Genomic DNA, 20,239 nt, shown 5'->3' with positions numbered 1-20,239 from the left:
ACAACTCTTAAAATCATGAGGAATAATAAAGAGTGGTCGTTTTAAATTGCTAAGCTCGGGGGTAGTTTGTTCCATAGCAAGAGATAACCGAAAGAGCATCCTAGTCTCCAGAAATTCAAACAAAACTTAATTTAGTAGTTCAGTCTATGAAATATCAGTGGTTAACATATTCTTCTAACAATATCATTGGGCAAAAATTATGTTACATTTTAAAAACCAAACATCTCATTTAGTTATTCAGAAGTGCATGGTCTGAACCACTAAGAATTCATATTAAGTGAAAATGAAATAAATTTCCAAGTTGTACTTTTGAGAATATGTATTTCAGGAACATTAAGGAAGGGAGAAAAATATTTCGCAAACAATTGCAAATTCCTCTCTTTTGGCTCGTATTAACAAAGCATTTATTTATGAATAAAATACAAATATAATGGAAACAAAACATAATCATAAAATTGTATTCATTAAGTGGCTTAGTAGGACTGAAGAAGACATCGATTAAGACAAAAACATGCTCCTTTTCTGCCCATTGAGACCCCAAGCCCTACAGAGCTTGATGTAAAATATAATTTGCAAATTATGATCCAGTACTCACAGATGGAGACACTGAAGCTATTTCAAAATGGAAAATAATTTCTCATTTTTCCTGCTTTCTTTATTCTCCAATACACATCTCAACTACTCCTTAGCTGGCCTGGTGATAGTTATGTCAACACTCTAAGGAGAATATTAGGAGGAAATTGGGATGTAGCAGGACAAAATTATTCTAATCTCCCCAGCATGTGCAAAAGATGCTGATTTTCACCTGCTCTCTCTCTGTAGGGAATTTTCCAGCCTTGGGTAAGCATCCACGTACCAAATTCCAATGTGTATGGGGTAGTTCTCCCACACCATCACCAAGCAGTGCTCCAGACACAAACTGGGTGTCCTACAATTCAACTCCATTCTATACTATTTACTCCAAAATAACATCAGATTCTACAGCTTAAGGGTTCGGTCTCACAAGACATGCTTCTCCCCCAACTTCAGACACCCTGCAAAGCCCAGGTTGTCATCCGATCCATCGAAGGGTTCCCATGGCCTCCTCCTTGGGTTTGATTAGTTTGCAAGAAGGGCTCCCAGAACTCAGGAAACCCATTTACACACTAGCTTACTGGTTTATTACAAAACCTATATCTCAGGGACAGCCAGATGGAAGAGATGCACAGGGCAGGACATGGGGAAAGGAGGCCGAGCTTCGCGCCCCATCTGAACATGCCACTCTCCTTACATCTCCAACCTGCAAGTTCCCCGAGCCCCGTCTTTCTAGGTAGGCTTCCTTTCAGGGGCACAACTGATTGAATCGTGGGCCACTGGTGATTAAACTTAACCTCACATTGTTTCTGCATCGCAGGAGGTCAGGGGGATGGGATTGAAAGTTCTAACCTTCTAATCACCTGGTTGGCTCCACTGTAACCAGCCCCTATCCTTATTGTGTTACCCTGAAAATAAGACCTAGCCGGACAATCAGCTCTAATGCATCTTTTGGAGCAAAAATTAATATAAGTCTTACTGGTCTTATTTTACTAAAACACCGGGTCTTTAATACAATATAATATAATGTAATGTAATGTAATGCAATGCATTGTAATATCGTATCACATATATCATATATATCATATCATATCATATATATAATATAATACCGGATCTTATATTAATTTTTGCTCCAAAAGACTCATTAGAGCTGATTTTCTGGCTAGGTCTTATTTTTGGGGGAATACCGTAGGTGCTTTCCAAAAAATCATTTCATTAACATAACAAAACACACAGCATAACTCTCATCATTTAGAAAATTCCAAGGGGCTCTGTGTCAGAAACAGGGGTGAGGATTACAAATGGATTTCTTATTATAAATCATATCACAAGAGGCCAAAAAGTCTTGGTAAAAAAAAAGAACAAATTGAGTCACAAGTACACGTTTATGAAGACAAGCACTGTGCTAAGTGTGTCATATATATTGTGCTGTTTCACCCTCTATCAGGTGGGAATTATCATCATGCCTATTTTATGGATAAACAAACTGAGGCTCAGATATATCTGTGGATTTTCTCATAGTCTCCCAGCCAGTGAGGGAAAGAAGTGGAATCAAGTTTAAATTTATAGGATTCCAATCTCTTTTACAATGTGCCTAATTATTAATTCCAAATAGATTTCAATCCTTTTCTTTCACCGTTGTTTTTGTTGAGGTGAGAGGTCAAGGAAAGGAGAGACAAACTAAAACAAATTCTGAAACAAACCATTCACAACCATTTGCCTTTCCTTGTTTTTGATTTTCTAGTACTGCACCTTTGGAAAAGAAAAACATTCCTCTAACTTAGTAGTTTTTCAAAGTTTGTAGATTATAATAATTCTCATCAATTTGAAGGTATAAACGACAAATTGTTTACTGTCATAGAAAACTGGATTGAGTTTACAAATGTAAGGTGGCTCTGAGTTCCTTTCACTGTTACAATAAAGCAGGTCAGAAAAAGATAAACAGAATAAAATTATTCCTTTTGGAAAAATATAAAACTTTCATAAAAAATCTGTTTCTAACTCATCAGTATGGAATTTGTCACTAATCATTTTAAACTATGCCCTTTTATGCTTCTTCCTTCTCTCTTAGCTTTCTGAGTAGTTCTTTGATGTAACAAAGACAGTTTCAGACAAGATTTCAGTTCATCTGGAAAAAAAGGTTTAAGTCTGGAGGCAAAATGCAGTGTATTTAAAATTTATATACTCTATAATGCCTTTGTTCTGAACTTGAAGATCCTGCAAAACTTCTAAGCTTCTTTGCCTCCCTCTAAGCTCATTTGTTCTTCCTTTGCTTATTAGCATGCAACGGCGGCCGTTACTGGTGGTCCCATAGTTTAACTGCATGCAGAGTCATGGCTGACCCTTTCTGATCAATTGCCAATCCATACAGGTTTGACTGATAAAAGAGCCAATTAGATTTAAGCAAATTAAGGGACATCACCAATGTCAACCACTTATTAAACGAAATGCTGAATTCCATGCATACCAAACACTAATGCACGGAGCCCCATTAAGAGTTGAAATCCTCACCCCATTAGTAACTCCAGACCTCGAGGGGGTAAAGGTCACGGCAAAGTTTCATATTTATGGATTAACATTTGGATTCCGTTTTTATTCTTTTAATTCTTTCCCTAGAACTCTTGAACTTGTACTATAATGCTATTCAAGAGCTTGGATTAAGTATATTCTTCATTTCTAAGAGTATCTTGGTGCCAAATACAAACATTATGTTATTACAAACTACCCCAAATATAGCTACTATAGAAGTACAAAAACTTCAGTACATAGAAGTAGGTAAGGATATGCTATATAATTGGAATAAAAAACCCCCTCCAGTAGTCCAAATTAATATTTGAAATTCATTTTTAAAATTAAAAATATGTGCTACTTGAGATTTTCTACTATGTATGTACTGAGCTATTCTTTTTATGCTCTCGCTTTCCTTAATTTCTATATTCAAAATAAACTGTTGATCATATTGTTTAATCATGTTTTTCTTTTTTTTTTTTTTTGGTCAAAGTTGAATTTCTTTTTTTTTTTTTTTAACACTAATTTCATTAAACAGCAGGAGCAATGAAACTGGAAGATCTGATGGAATTAACTAGGGTTTGAAATAAGATATTGTTGGACTTTAGTTTTTCTTTAAATCTTTTCTGCCCTTATTGAGGTATAATTGGTATACAAGAACTGCACATTGATCATATTTTTTCTTCTTCTTAGACAAATACAGAAAGTTAATATCAGATATGATGTCCCGTAACCATCAGCTGAGAGATGACCTACCAGGGTACACAGTGTCCCTTTATCTGTCCTCTTCTAAATCCCTGTATCAACCAAGGTCTGTTCATCCTCTGCTTGCCTAAGAAAAGGAAACACTACAGGGAAGGACACAAAGAGCTCAGAGCATTTCCGTCCGGGTCCCCTCACATCTGCATGGCCAGCCCATTCCTACACTGCATGAGTATTCAGAGGAGGTCACATTCCCCGCAGTTGGCTACAATACAAGATTCTTAGGTAGAAGATGAGTCCTGAGTAGGTCTGAGCAATGACAAACTTACAATTTAAAACTCATAATTAAGCTATCTTGACTGATTTATGGATTCATTCACTCACCCATTATTCATTACACACGTACCGTGTGTCAGGGTTGGTCTAGGCACTGAAGATAAAAATGTGAATAAGAAATAGTCCCAGCTGGGTAACATCGTATAACCAGTAATTGTGACAGTCAGATCAGATAGGCCCTTTCCATGCAATGTGATTCTACAGTGGGATACAGATGCTACAGAAGGACCCTATCGCAGCCTCGGCTGGTAAAAAAGATGGCTTTCTGATGGACCCATTTCTAACTTGAAATCTTAAAAATGAGTAGGACGTGACCAGATTAGGAGTGTAAAGGAGGTTCTTCAGGCCATAGTTGATAGGAAACCTTTGATAAAGTTAAAAAACAAACACATTTCTGTTTTGCTCAAACCTTCTAGTATTATGTTTTTAAACTACACTGAGAAAAATACACAGCTAAGGGTATTATCATTACGAATTCTACATAACCCAGCACTGAGAGATAGTAGGAATTCAACATCACCATAAAAGAGATCTAATATTGAAATCAAGGAAATGGTAATAATGATAACAATCCAAATATAATGGAAAAGTAAATAGCATATAGAACCTTCTCTGCCCGCAAGTTGGTTTGCTTCTGTACATCGGTTCATTTATTATTCATTTCAGTATGAAACACAGTTCACTGGACAAGGCATGGAAGATTTCTTTAATAACTCTCAGTACTAATTTAATTCTACTTAAACACACATATTCTCGTGAATGCCACATGCTTTTCAGCATGATTTTATGTGTAAATCAGGATAATATGTTTTCAGGTCATTAAGTAAAAGGAAGCATGAACTAAAACCTATTTAATCAATGAGGTATCACCTTTAAACTGCCACAAGGTCATAAAAAAGATAATTTCAAAGCTATAAGTTTCCTAATTGTAATCAACAACAATCTAATGATGAAAAAAAAGAAAAAGTACATCTAATGGCTGTAATAAACTTGAGCAAATCATTGTCTGTCTTTGAAGACATTTTGTTTCCTCTTTTGGTGAAGGGCCATCTCCCAGATTCTGGATTTCTGAGAACATCAAGTAAAAGACTGCATGGGGCCCAGAGAGTGTGGACCCATGGGCCATCGTGACACGAGCATGCCCATAGCAGAGATGTCGACTTCACTTTTACTGTACAACTCTAAAACGACATTTCAGTTTCTTCCTGTTTACATAATATTAGCCCCTCGACTAACCCACGGAGATCCCTTCACACAGTGTGTACTGGGTTAGCAATGCCAGCTCGCTCTGTTTAACTGAATTATGCATGTGTGTGTGTATGTATCTTTCCAGTCATGTGAGCAGAGTTTTCCTATTCTATTACTTGCCCACTGCCCTTTTTTGCCAAATGGAAAGGGTTAGATATACCTCAGAATGAGTTCCTAAAAAACACCAGGAATGAGAACCGTATTAAAAAGTTAAAGCTCGCACTGAAAATATACATTTTGAATCTAAATAAAGTCTCAAACAAAAAAGCATTTCTCAATCTTCCGTACATGCATAAAGCAAGAGATATATACACACACGGTGTGAGGTGAAAGAAGTCTCAACAAAACAATGAAACAGTATTCATAAATGTGTCTCAATAAACCCACCAAAACTAAAATTAAGCCTCTACGTAGGTTTTTGTTTTTTAAACACTAATTCTAACAACCAACAAGGTGTTCAATAGAAACTCCATTCTCAGACATTTATGTAAATTGAGAGAGCCAGTGTGTTCCCAGACTCACCCCCTGGCGGCATTGCAATAGCTGTAGCATCACTCGTCAAACTGCCTTGGCTATTTGAAGCAGTCACTTGTACGGTATAGTTAGTAAAAGGAACCAGGCCATCGACAAGCACCCAAAGGTCAGTCTCTTCGCCACTATGCATGAGCCGTGTGCCATTCAGAAGGGTGTAGTTATCATCTGCTGATTAGAAAGGAAAAATTATTAAAATTAGCATCCTTTAAGGATTCTTTCCTGCTATTATTTCCACATTTTCTTGGGTTCCTAAATAGACAGTACCAAATAGAACTGTACCATCACCACCCGAAGAGGCATCCCATATACTGCTATCAAGGCACCCACTTTTATTTGATTATTTTGTGAACATAATGTTACCTGAGTGAACATTGTGTTCTCAAATTCATTCATCCCAGGGATCAGAATCCTCAGACAGTATAAAGCCACATCCCAAGTATCACGCATATAAGTAAAAATACTGTGCTGACATAAATTGATCGGTTGGTGAATTATTTACAATTTGTTTGAGGGTTTTCCAAATTCTTGAATTTTCTGTGATGTGCAGACTAGGAGGAAATGACACTCTTTTTCCCCAAATAGAATTGTTCTGGATATAAATATTGTCAAATATATGAGTCATATATACCATGTATCATCAATTGGGGGAATTTCTGCTCATTTTGCTTGAGAGGGAGGTTGATTGCTTTCTATCTAAAGCCCCTTTAAATAGGAATTGGTCAGAATATCCTGAAAAGCAACTGGGGATGGAAAGTAATGTATGCCCACTTTGATCAGAAGATCTGCTTTTTAGCTCTGTGGGAAAATGCAGAGGCTCCCTGGCTGTACAAAAGAATCACTTTCAATGCATCATCACTGGGTCCCAGCAAACCCATTGTCAAACCTCAGCACGTCTAAGACATAGGAAAATTCTGCTGCCTGAGGACAGTGTTTCATTTCCCTCTCCTGCGCAACGAGGTTATATCCGAGGCTAAGAAGAGTTAGAAAGTGAAAAAACACATTTTATTATATGTACCTTTAATCTTTCCCAGAGCGAATAAATAGCATTTACAGACTAGAACATGGAAATAATAATCCCTATTCATTTTTAGTAAAATAGGACAAAGACATACTCACAGTTTAGGAATGGTTCTAAATACCTAAAATGGACAACGTACAACTATATATGCATAACACATTAGCAAGAAGTTCTGAAACCTGCAAAGTAGCCTCTGATAACTTTACTATGCACTGAAAAAACATTTCCAAATTATGATATATTAGCTTCCATAGGAGTTTTACAACTAGTCAACTTGATTTGACAGAAGATTATTGAACATCACCTTCATCAGGAATAGACTTAGTTAGGTGCTGATAAAAATAAGCTCAAAATGCATAAGACATAGTTCCTGCATTCAAGAAACTTCCTTAAGATTAAATATGAATCACTTCAACCACTGTCTATGAAAAATTAAATTAGCCACATCTGAAGGACTCCATAAGTTCCCACAATGCCTAGCTCCTTGGAAGCCTTTTCAGTTATAGAGGAAACAGCTACCGCTATTGCCACATGTCCAGTTGTAAAATTTTGAAATGGTCAGCTTATCCGGCATGACCCGGGCAGATGTATGATGACCTGTGAAGTACAACTGTGCACATCTTTCAAAAGAATGAAAATTACAAAACCGCAATGAAAATTCTAAAACTAGGCCAAGAGAAGGCAAGTTTACAAATTCCAAGCTAGCTGTAAATATAAGATGGATGGATTAACATCCATGATTAAAATATTGGTGCAGCTTTGTTTCCCTTGCATTTTGCTGGTTTTTGAAGCAAATTTCTAGCTGTAAAACAAACACTACTGCCAGCTTTGAAAATAACATGGCCTGGGAAAAATATATTAAGTACCACTTTATTCTAAGTTTCGCAGAAAACATTAATACATGGTAATTATACAATTAGTTGTAACATTAAGTTCTAGTTATAGAACAATGATTACTCAGTAATTATAAGAAGTATATAATTACTCAATAATTATGAGAAGTATGCAATTACATAAACCGTTTTGTTCGGCTCAAAAAAGAACTCGTACATCTCCAGCAGTCATGCTGCTGAGTTTCATGTTTTCTTACCTCCACCAACATACAGGGTTTCAACCCTGAATGAAGCTCAACGTTTCCAGTACGCAAATCAGTAAAAGATTCGCAGATTTGGGCACCTCCTCCACTTCATTCTCCCTGCCCTCTCTTTCTTCCTTTGAACTTGAACAACTTGGGCTCCTAGATGTGGGGAAAGTCTCTTAAAATGCAAGTTCTCTGATCCCCTCCTCTTAAGAGGGTGTGATTTTCTTCTACCTTTTGCTAAGTATACTTTGTTTTCAGTGGACTGGAAAATTCAGTCCCGTTTGTTCAGCCTCAAAAATCAAGCTGGAAAATGCTAAAATGACAGCGTTTCCTATCACAGGTGACCATTCCTGTCTGGTTGGCCACAGCACTGACCCTATTTGTGAGTGTAAGTGGAAGGTACAGGCCCATGTAAGCTTCTGTGTTCTGCAACCACAGCGCCCCACCTCTGTCCCCTTCCCCAGGCACTGTGAGTCTGAAGTGGAGTTTTCCCTCTTCACCCTCTTTGTCTGTGGTCAGCCCCACTGGGCTTTCACAGGGGGTTGTTTTAACTAGGCTCTTTGCAGAATGGGGTTGCCCACAGCAGGTGTTCCAGGATTCACCTACATCAAAATCACCTGGGAATTCTTAATCAACGTTCACGGAGCTAAGTTTCACTCCAGACCTGATACATGAGAATGTCGGGCAGTAGTGCCAGGATTACTTGGTGATTATTCTTAAGTTTGTAGAACGACAGATGTTAGGTTTATTTCATCCATGTTCAAACTGGTCTTCAAGTAATAATCCAAATTCATTTATTCCGCTTACCAAAAATAATTAAGTCACATTAGGCATCCTTATTAATCGATGCCTTTAGATTTAGCTTTGGGCTATAAAATGTTCACTTCATTAGTGAAATAATACATTTTCAGAAAGTGTAATGCTAACTTGTAAACCAGATATATATTCAGAGACTAAAAATACCTGTAAGAAATTTTAAAATATACATAAAAAGATTTCTGATTTCAGTATTCCTCTCTCTCTCTCTCTCTCTCTCTCTCTCTGTCTCTCTCCACTGAGGAGGCAAGGGAAGGAAAGAGTCTTTGTATATTGGCCGACTTCATGCATCGCAAGGCAAAAACACGTTTTTTTATAGTTCATGTAAAATTTTTAAATAAAGTAGATGATGTTTCAGGACACTCCACATTCTGAAAGATTTTCAAAAAGGTTAATTCATTCAGTCCTACTTTTCTATCTTATTGTCGATGAAAAAGTAAATGCAGAAACAACCAAAATAAAGCTCATGTTCCTACAGATTTTACTGGCAAAGAACCCTTCATCAGTGTCAAACATGAAGTCCTATTAAAATGTTAACACCAATGTCCACTCGTGATGCTAAAACCTTGTATTTAATGCTCTTATTGTTGAATAGCAGGATATTTTCTGTACGATTCTCATTTTAAGCAAAAACGAGCATATGTAGATAATTTCTCATGTATGTGTGACTCAGGGATGTGTAAATGATGGCTGTCCCGGGAATATCATCCTGTGGGGTTCTGTAGATTGAAATAGCATAAATGGGTATCCTTTTCCATTCTTGTTATAATCATTGTCACAAGAATTTTAATGCACCATATATTCCATAATTTTTTTTTCCTTTGTGCTGTACTGCTCTGACCTTTTCAATATTCTATAATTTGACTGGCTGGCCATTTCAGTTCTCTGCTTTTTACAGCCTTATTAACTTGTGGGAAAGAGGTGAAATGAACAACCAATCAGAATACGTAATATTGCAAAGGTCAGCGCAGTCTTGTACAGTATCAGCACACACACGGAAAACTGTATGCCAGGCATTAATACCCTGATATCTTATTCATGTGACAAAGATTGTAACAAGAACAGAAAACGGCACAACATGAATCCATTCTCCTGACAAAGATTCTAATGAGAAATGACAGCGAACAAACCCAACTGATTCTTGTTACCTTATGAAGATTTTGCATGTCAGACCTGGTCCTGCTTTAAGTTAGCCTTTTTCTGAATCCAATGACACCTTAAGGTAGGAACGGTGTTAACGAATTGTCCCATTCCTCGCCTTAAAAAGAAAAAGCTCGATGTGTCCTATATTGAAGTCTCAATTTTAGTGTTGTTCCCTTCTGCCTCCCTTATCACCAAATCCCACCAATACCAAAATCAAATGACATCAAATGGAAAACAAGGTCTGTAATGTGACCTATGAATTCTAGATCACTCTAGATAGCCCATAATCCTATGTAAGTTACTTTTATTTATTCTTTCTAAGATATCATTTCAAATTACATTACCTAAAAGGCAAGCGTGTCCTCCAAACTCCATTATTCTAATAGATTTCACTTTTGTAGAGACCGGAAAGGCACTGGGTATTTGTTTAAGTTAATATATGGTTAAAGGGACCTATTCCTGACCTTACATTTTTGTCAACGTAGGAAATATTTATAGACCTACACCTACATAGCTACTTCTCCACAGAACACTTTGAAAAGAAAGAAAGAAGTAACCTGTGAACCACTTAGGGCTCCGAGAACCCCAGCACTCTGGTAATGCATAGTATTTCTTACCATTATTGTAATTACTCTGATGTGGTTTTTAATTAGTTGTCATTGAGGAAAAGCTGCACTTCTTTGATTCCTCTTTAAAGTGGTCATTCTGCTAGAATGACAGTGGCAGGTGAAGGAATGCATGCATAGACTTTTTCATCACTCACTAAAAGGTGCTTCAGAAACATGTGACCTGAGTCTGAGCTCATGTGTGACCAAGAACAATGGCTCTAGGGACACTGGGGATCTTTTGTTTTTCTTCTGGTTATTATTTTTTTTTAGTGTGAGCAACAGGATGCCTAATGAGGCAAAATTACCCTTCTGAAAATTGTAAATATTTTTTAATGTCCTTTGGAGCATGGTTTCTTTTCCTTAACTTTGCTCCATGTAAACACAGTCAGTCAGATCTTCCGAAATGGATGTTTTATTAACAAGAATATCTCTCTCTCTCTCTCTCTCTCTCTCTCTCTCTCTCTCTCTCTCTCTCTCTCTCTCTCACACACACACAGAATGAATTCAGAGATTTATTATGACTGTGGTAAATTAATATGGGCCATTTTCATCAACTATGTTATACTCTGACAAGTCAGATTTTTTATTTTACTTTGAGTTATTTTTTTTCCCCATTTGGACAAAGTGTTATTTTTCCAAATGAACAAACTATTGATATTATCTCAATCAGCTAAGAGCTATTTGGGCAAAAATGCTCCCACAGGATGTGGTCTTCAGCTTCCAAATTACACACTGGACACGAACATGACTGATTAATAGATATTTCCTTTGGACTTCTAGTAAAAACTTACTAAACATACTGAATATGCTAATCCTTTAGTATTATTGTGATGGAATGGATAACTCGACAATCATAATTAATCTCAGAGCAGAGTCTATTACCAGTTCTTAATGAAATGTTCATCATTTTCTTTTTAGATACTTGTATATGCTTGAGACAGAGCCCCCATTACAGGAGAACCACCATTTGGGGAGCACACTATTTGGGTGATAATCGTACCATGCTTTGCTGGTGACTGCTACCTGCTAGTTACACAGTCACGTGCTCCTGTACTAATTACCTATTGCTGTGTAATGATAGGACCACACACTTAGCAGCTCACGACAGCATACGTTTGTTATCTCATGGCTTCTGGGGGTCAGTATTCTGAGGATGGCTTAATTGGGGGTCTCCAAAGGCTGCAATGAAGTGGTGGCCGGGACTCGAGTCCCATCTCAAGGCTATACAGGGGAAGGGTCCCCTGCAACTCAGGTGGCTGCTGGCAGCACTCGGTCCCTTACAGGCTGTTGGAACTGAGGGTCTCAATTCCTTGCTGGCTATTGGCTGAAGGCTGTCCTCAGTTAGCAGGTGGTCGTTCGTGGGAGGTTGCCCTTGTTCCCTTTCCATGGGGGCCATTCAACGTGGCAGCTTCCTTTCTCAAAACCAGCAAGACAGAGAGTCTCCCAGCAAGTGTCTCAGGTAATGTTATCACAGAACCAACATCCCATCCCTTTTGCCATATTTTAATGCTTAGAAGTAAGTCATGTATTTGGACCACCTGCGAGGGGAGAGGATTACACAAGGGCACGAATACCAGGAGGACGGATGATCAGATGCCATCATAGTCTGTGTACAATTTCTAAACTGTGGATACTAATCACCTTGCTGGATCATAGGAGAAAAATGGATAAGTTAGTAGCACAGAATTGCTAACAAAAATACCAAAATACCTAACAAAAATGGGGGGGGGGGGGACTTTAGAAGAACAAAAATAATAGCATTAACAAAAATGGCTGAAAATCTTGGAGCAAATGTATAAAGGAATAAGAGAAAAGGAAACCACCCTCACACACTACTGGTGGGACTGTAGATCGTTGCAGCCACTATGGAAAGCAGCATAGAAGTTCCTTTAAAAATTAAGAATTGAGTTACTATATGACCTAGAAATTCCTCTTCTGGATAGCTACCCCAAATTTTTCAAAATACTTATTTGTCAAGATATATGTACCCCTGTGTTCTTTCCAGTATTATTCCCAATAGCCAAGACATGGAACAACCCAAATGTCCTTCTACAGATGACTGGATAAAGAAGACATTCCGTGGAATACTACTTAGCCATAAAAAATTAAATACTGCCATATGGGACATCACGAGTGGATCCTAAGAGCATTATGCTAAGTGAAATACGTAAGATGGAAAAAGACTATAACTGTATGACTTCCCTCATATGTGGGGTGTAAAACAAAGAGCAACACGTGAACAAACAAAACAAAACAAAACTCACAGATACAGACAACAGAATGGTGGTTAACCAGAAGGGAGGGTGGGGAGAGGCCAAAGAGAGTAAAGAGGCCAAATATAAGGTGACAGAGGAGATTAGACTTTGGGTGGTGAGCACGCAATAGAGTACACAGATAGCATATTATAGAGTTATACATGTGACATTTATGTAATGGCATTAAGTAATGATACCCCAATACAAAAAAGAAATAAATTAATGGTATTAATTGGGGACCCTCACAGCAGAAGGTAGACATGATAAATTCATGCTCGGCACTGAATGGCTCTTAACTCTTCCACTAGGGGAAGAAATACAAACCGAGGAAAGTCCTGGGAACTCATGCTCACTTTCTCCAATGTGAAGGGAAATGAACTGAGTGGAGTCGAGTGTAGGGATAGGAAGCATGGTGGGGACTGGCTTTCCCGTCAACCTTTGTGTGGAGGTGGGGGAAGCAGCTGAAGTTCCCAGGAGTGGGGACGTATGTGAACGGATGGAGTGGTGCTGCCACAGAGGACATGTAATGGGATCTCAGAGCAAACAGAGAAACTAGATCCCCTAGAATTCTGCCCAGTGCAGCCATTCACACCCTCTCTTTTTTCTCCCCTTCCCCTAAACCCACCCCAGGTCTACAGAGAAGTGCAATAAATAGCAATGCCCAATCCTCAAAGCTTAGGTGGAGGAGGGCTAACCAGCCCCAGGAAGGAAAAGAAGAGGGCTATGTTCAAAACAAAGGCACGGTCTGGACAAAGCTGACCATACAAGGCACAAGCAAGATGAATTTAAAGGCAGGAATAATATAGTAAATGTGCATACACATAGCCCAAAGGGGAGAAAAGATTCCAATATAACAAGACAAATTAATTATGCCACTTTGGGGGGAAAATGATACATATTCCCCATAAGATGAACAAGGATATCACAGAACCAAACTTCAAATTAGGGGGGGAATCATTATGAATAAATAAGTTACAAAAAGCAAGAAACAGAATAGAAACAGCTGAACACTAAACCAATAGTGTGATGGAGAGGCTTGAGATAATCAAATCAATGCATAAAAAAAAGATTAAGAAATTATAGCAGCGAAATGATGCTATGTATAGGAGGAAAGTGATCAGAAATACGACTTTTTTTTTTTTTTTTTGTAAGTAACCAAAGCTCATGTGGGCCCTTGACCATTGGGTTGCTAATCAGATGCCTCCACCTCGGGACCAGAAACCCTGACAGAGTGAAACAATGACTCAGGTTTAGTTCGGGATTCTTCTAGATGTCTCTAGAATTCTTGAGAGTTAAAAGAGAGCTGCAATTCTCCAGGGCAGCTGAGTGGGGATGTCACTGCCAGTGGGGTCATCCTACTGTCCCTTCCCTGTGGTATAAGCTCGTCTGAGCCAAGTTATTTGTGGTTCCACACAAGTCTCACTCTCCAGGCTTCCTGGTAATTTTTTGAACTGCTCAATTCTCTTGCAATAATTCATTTTGTCTTAATTCACCAGAGTTTCTTTCTTTTTCTTTTTTTTTTTTCTGATTTTTGCTACCAAGAGATTAGTCATGAATTGAGAAAGTGCTGAAATGATGTTCACCATTTATTAACATTGGTTATTTATAGGTGGTGGGGTTTTAGTGAACGTTATATTTTTCTATATTACATGAATTTATAAGTTTGCATGCATAATTTTTATAAAATCCAAAGGATCATGAGCAGGTTGAAATATTGAAGGAAATATACACACAGTATTTAAATTTGTAAATAAATTATAATAAACTCAGGGATCCACTAACTACAGCTCCCAGGCCAAATCTGGCCAGCTGGCTGTTTTTATAAACAAAGTGTTATTAGAACACAGACACAGTTTTAGGCACTGCTATGCTACAACTGGGAAGATACGGCAGGGCGCTGCTTACAAAGTCTGAAATGTTTATACTACGTGGCCGTTCACGGAAAATATATCAACCTGTGAATTAAACAATGGAAGTGACTACCTCTTAAAAATGCTCTGCCTTCCTGAGTAAAGAAAGTCATTTCCAATTTCTATACTGGTTTTCTTAAGTAAACTTTTTCGAAAGAGTGGAACCCGGTATATGGGAAGAACACTTTATAGTGATATGGCCCGATCTTCCATCACTGCCCTGTACTGAAATTAGGGCTTTACATGTCTTTCATTGTTCAAAGTTATAAATGCAAATTACCGAAAAGGCAAGGCTTAGGAAGAAAATGTTACAGATAGTCCCGAGTTCCACGTAACCAGAAAGTTTGCAAATGGAAATCCAAGCTCACTGCTTTGACTGCAGCATGATAACGCTGTCCTAAAGGCTTCATAAGAGTAATTGAGGAGGAATGAACAACTCTTTCGCTGATAGGATGGGTTTACTGTTGCAACTGCTGGAGAAAAACTTATTTAGACTTCCAGAGATAATATGCCAAAAAACACAAAGCGTCCCCTTCCTACAGATCTTGGTGAAAACAAATCAATGGATAAGCAAGGCTAAAACATTTGCTGAAAGAAGCAACTATGGTGCTAGTAGTGCCTTGGAATTACTTAAGGAAATAATCAGATAAGTGTACCAAATACTGCCTTATTCTAAATGTAAGAAAATGAATGCAAAAAGGTGTAACTGTGCCTATGCAAAAACTTGGCTAAAGAACCAAGAACAAGTGGCTGGAGTCAGAGGCAAGAGAACCATGATGCGGTAACATGAGTTCCAAAATAAGCATTCATTATGCAAATGATTCATAAGACATAAATTTGTTTGTAAAGAAAAGGGGTTTGATATACAAGCGGTGCCCTCTTGAGCAACAACTGAATCAATTCTGCTCTCTAATTTAGAGTTGAACTGTTTTCCTCCTTTAAATTCCCCAGATGGTGGCTTCCCAGCCTGGATAATTATAGAAATAAAAAGAACCAGCTTGAATCCTTTCAAAGGAATTTTATTCACCTTAACTGTTTTCTTATTGCTAACCTAGACCAGTTAGTGTGGTTCACTATGAAATAAACATGTGAAAACAAGTAACATCTCTGTCATGAGAAACAGTTCACCACTTACCTAATGTAGCCGAAGAATGCGGTTTCCAGCCACTAATTGTATTAATTTTTTTAGAGAAAGAACAAAGTTATTTTAAAACTTACTTCATCTTAAGAAAAATATTAGGAAATTTGAACTGTTTATTAACAATGTGATAGTGACATGTTCCAATCTTCATCTTTTAATCCTTGCTCATTGTTTAGGCTTCCATTGTCACTATCCAAACAAAGGTTATTATCAGCTATTTAAACGTGTTCATAACTCATAGATGGCAATAAGAATATGTGGTTATTTGGGGAGATGATCAGAAAGAAACTGGCTAAAAAACCGACCTGGGGATCTCCAATCCATAATCAAATATCTAGATTGATTGTGTCACTTGCACTTGTATTGATTTCAATTGGAGTAGCTCACCCAAGGGAATAATAAAAATGTGGAATAAAACTGATTTATGAGAACAAAATAAATCCTTTTGTGAGCAGTAATGAATTGGTACTATTTAACCCTTTCAATCACAGAGTAAAAAAACTATTTATTTTTTAAGAATGCTGAGCTAGCCAAAAGAAGTCATATCAGAAATGCCAATATTGCCAAGTACCATTACACTGAGTTGTAATGTTGGGAAAGAAATGCTGTTCTAAGCTTGATGAAGGTGTCATTGACATACAACATACTTCTAGCTTTCCTGGGCCAGCTTCTATGTGGCATCACAAATGATGGACCTGTAAATCCAAAGTCTTACAGGATCTCTCAATAAATGTTTATTGTGCTTATTTACCTGATTTATAAGACAGTTGAGAAAAACAAAATATGGGGCACATTAACTACACTGCATTTTTTCCCTTAATATAGATGTTCTTTATTTTAATCGAAGCTTAGTGTATAAAGAGTTAAATTGAGATGTCCAGGAATAACAAGGATATCCAAGGGTTATAGCTTTCTGCATAATAAAGGTACATATAAGTATTTGCCTTAAAGAAAATTAAAGGACTTAGAAAAAAATGAGATGCTTTGCACATAAAACTAAACCAACTGATTCTATCAATTGATCCAACTACACAACCAGTTGATTTAATGAGAAAAAAATAATCAGTTACCTCACATTCCTTGGAATCTAGTAGAAAAAACATTCTTGATAGTTTGGCACTGATTTAAGTTTTAACTTTGCCACTCGCACTGACATCTTATACACGTATTCTAACCCTGCACTGTCTAATACATTAGCCACTATGCACATTGGCTTATGTGTATATGAAATGTGGCTAATATGGCTAAGGAACTGCATTTTAATTTTATTTCAGTTTAGTTAATTTTAATTAAAAATTGATGGCTGATTTTGTTACTGGAAAACTTTAATATGTTGGTATGTGAATCTTTTTTTTTAACTGAAAACTTTATGAAATGTAAATACAGATTAAATATTTCTGGTAAAAATGATCACTGATTGGAAGTATCCTGTAAGTGTAAAATATACACATAGACATATGAAAAAATAATGTGCTATCTCATTATTAAGATTTTGATTACGTGTTGAAATGATAATATTTTGGTTACATTGGTTTATGTAAGACATACTACTAAATTAATTTCAACTGTTCCTTTTTACTTTCCTTTTCATGTGCATACCAGAAAATATAAATTTCTGTGCGCTCACAGGAACATCAGAATACACCATTAAATGCAGGTTCATTTTCATCTTAAACCTATTGAAGAAAACCATATTATTCCAAGATGTGGCTACATATCTTCACACAAAATGAAGGTGAAATTATTTGCAGAATGCGCAGATTCTGTTCAATACTTTGCACTGAATTCATAGTCCTATGAAAGCTATGACAGAACTGCTTGGAAGGGATTGCTATCAGAAAGAGTAAGTTGATTTGTTATCGATTCTGTCACTTTGGCTTGTACTGTCATGGTGTTTAATGAACGTATATGAAGGTAACTTTATTTATCCTCACTGGCATAAAAAGGCTTTTAAAAAAATTAATACATTTTACTATTTACAATGAAACATAATTTAATTCAGTTTGATGGCACCAAAGTTATTATAGCATAATAATTTTTCTAATATGATAAGTTTTCCACATATGCCATACAGAGTAAATCATTAAACTGGAAACAGTACAAATCAAAAAGATAATAAGAAACTTTATTATTATAAAGGGATAAATTATTAGGGAAAGGTGAAAGTGAATCATTTCAAATTTAAGGGATTTAAGTAAAAGTAATAATAAACAGTAATTGCAAGTGGTTGGACTTCTGAAAGAAGTGGAATATTTTTAACACCCCAAGCTTAATGCAGTGAAGTCTTTTTTTCCCCCAATTCTCATGAGATATTGGAATTTTAAGGCCTTTTCTTTCCTAAAATTTTCTAAAAGTTTCACTCTAAGACAACATGAACTAGAAACTCCCTCCTCTTTTTTTCCTTTTGGCTTCATTCATTCCTTGTCTGCTTATACATACTTATTTACTGTAAATTATAAGACTATGTCAGGCACTATAAAGACCAAAGTTAAATTAAAATTATCAAAAATCTTAAGATCATCATTGCCATCGTGTTAATATTTCGGTGTATTTTGGTATGTATCATTTCATATTTCAAAACACATACATAAATATATTATCATATTTCACTCTTACAGAATTTTGTAGTACTCACTGTTTTGTAATAGTAATAATATACATTTCCTTCTCCATAAATATGTATCTGCATAATCTTTTTAATGAAATCACCACATGCAGTCATATATAGTTGGATGTTTAGGAATGCCCGCTCAATTTTTCTTAGACAAATAAACTCTGCTAAAAGTATACTTTTATAAATATTTTTGTGCACCTATTTAATTATTTCTTTATAAAAAAATTTCCCTAAGGAGAATTACTGGTATTCTCAATGGATACAAAGAGATACAAATGTGTTTAACCTTCTCCATGTACTTCATAAGTTTATTTTAATGATCTCAAATAAATTTCTAGAAACAAAAAATTAGTCCAAGTGTTTGGCTGCTATTTACTTAAAATAATCAAATTACATGGGTTATATTTGTGATTGCAATGAAATTAGAGCTCTTTTTGTCAAAGTAAAAGGGTCCATCTATCCATCAGTATGTTGTACCTAGTTAGGTTCACTTCACTGAATGTGCGAGGCTCATGGAAATGTTCCTTAAGTGTAAGGATCTCGGTATTATCTGTCCTAACATAGCTGGAAAAATTAACTCAGAGATTTACAAGTGTTTGAAGAAAGTAGTGATGGAAAAGGCTTGTTTTTAAAAAACAAATGTGATATGCCTAGCAATTATTTTGATATTATAATAAATATAAATGAACACAATCTCAATCATAAAAGTAAAATACCTGAATGTAACCCTAACAAGAAATATGCAGGGGATCTTTGGGCAAAAATAACAAAACTTTACTGTGAGATATAAAATACCTAATAAGTGGAATCATGATACATTTTTGGTTGTGAAATATTTGAAGATGTAAATTCCTCATAAATTAATTTATAAGTGGCATTTTCCTCAATTCAACTCAATGTTCAGTTGGAAGAATATACATACAAGAACGAAGGCCTTTTAACTAAAACTAGTAATAAGCTGGAGGGAGAAGATGGGAATGTCACCTATAAGATAGAAAGGTATTTTCTAAATACTTAGGATGTTAAAAGCACAAAGATTAAATTGTTGTAGTGAGGACTCAAAAAGAAACAGAAGAGTAAATAGATGAAATAAATGGCCCAGGAATAAGCACCATCACACATTTAAATCTCTGATAAAGTTAGCAAAATAAAGCAATACATGTTTCGACTCTGTATAGAAAAAAATATTTTTTACAAAAATCCAAAAACACTATTTTCTAAACCTTATAAACACACCAAAAAGATAAATTGATTGAAATATATGACTGTGATGAGTAATAATTACTATTCATAATTTTAAGCTGTCATACAATGAAGACTCATTTTAAAACCTCTAAAATTTCCTAGGCAAAGTGTGTGAACCAACAAATAAGAAAGACAAACAAATCCTAAGCATATGGAAAATGTTTGATCTCAACAGAAATAAAGAAATGCAAATTAAACTACTTATCAATTTTACCTATCAAATTAGTACAACTACAGACAGATGGACATATCTGTGTACTGTTAGGAGAGATATGAATTGATGTGATTTTTCTTGAAAGCATTTTTTCAATGCATGCCAATCGAGTCTTAAAAAATATTCCAGAACTTAACAAATTTTAGCATTATATATTAATGATATATGCAGAATTGCATTTTAGCAATATTACTTCTAACAGTAAAAAATTAATAGACCTAAACATCCAACAATAACGGAATGGCTTAATACATTTTAGTATTTTAATACCCAATAATAGAATGGTAATA

At 36.2% G+C, this 20,239-nt stretch overlaps 1 protein-coding gene across 1 annotated transcript in view; it reads right to left on the bottom strand.

The window, feature by feature from the left end:
* The window catches only part of USH2A (usherin), a 582,349-nt gene that overhangs the window by 235,897 nt on the left and 326,213 nt on the right, over nt 1–20,239 (bottom strand). Inside the window, exon 37 of the mRNA XM_074316330.1 lies at nt 5,893–6,069. Within this exon, the coding sequence (XP_074172431.1) occupies nt 5,893–6,069 (177 nt within the window). The remainder of the gene's footprint in view (nt 1–5,892; nt 6,070–20,239) is intronic.

Source organism: Rhinolophus sinicus, linkage group LG12 (assembly GCF_036562045.2).
Source record: "Rhinolophus sinicus isolate RSC01 linkage group LG12, ASM3656204v1, whole genome shotgun sequence".
NCBI lineage: Eukaryota > Metazoa > Chordata > Mammalia > Chiroptera > Rhinolophidae > Rhinolophus > Rhinolophus sinicus.
This window is presented reverse-complemented; position numbering and strand designations above follow the sequence as displayed.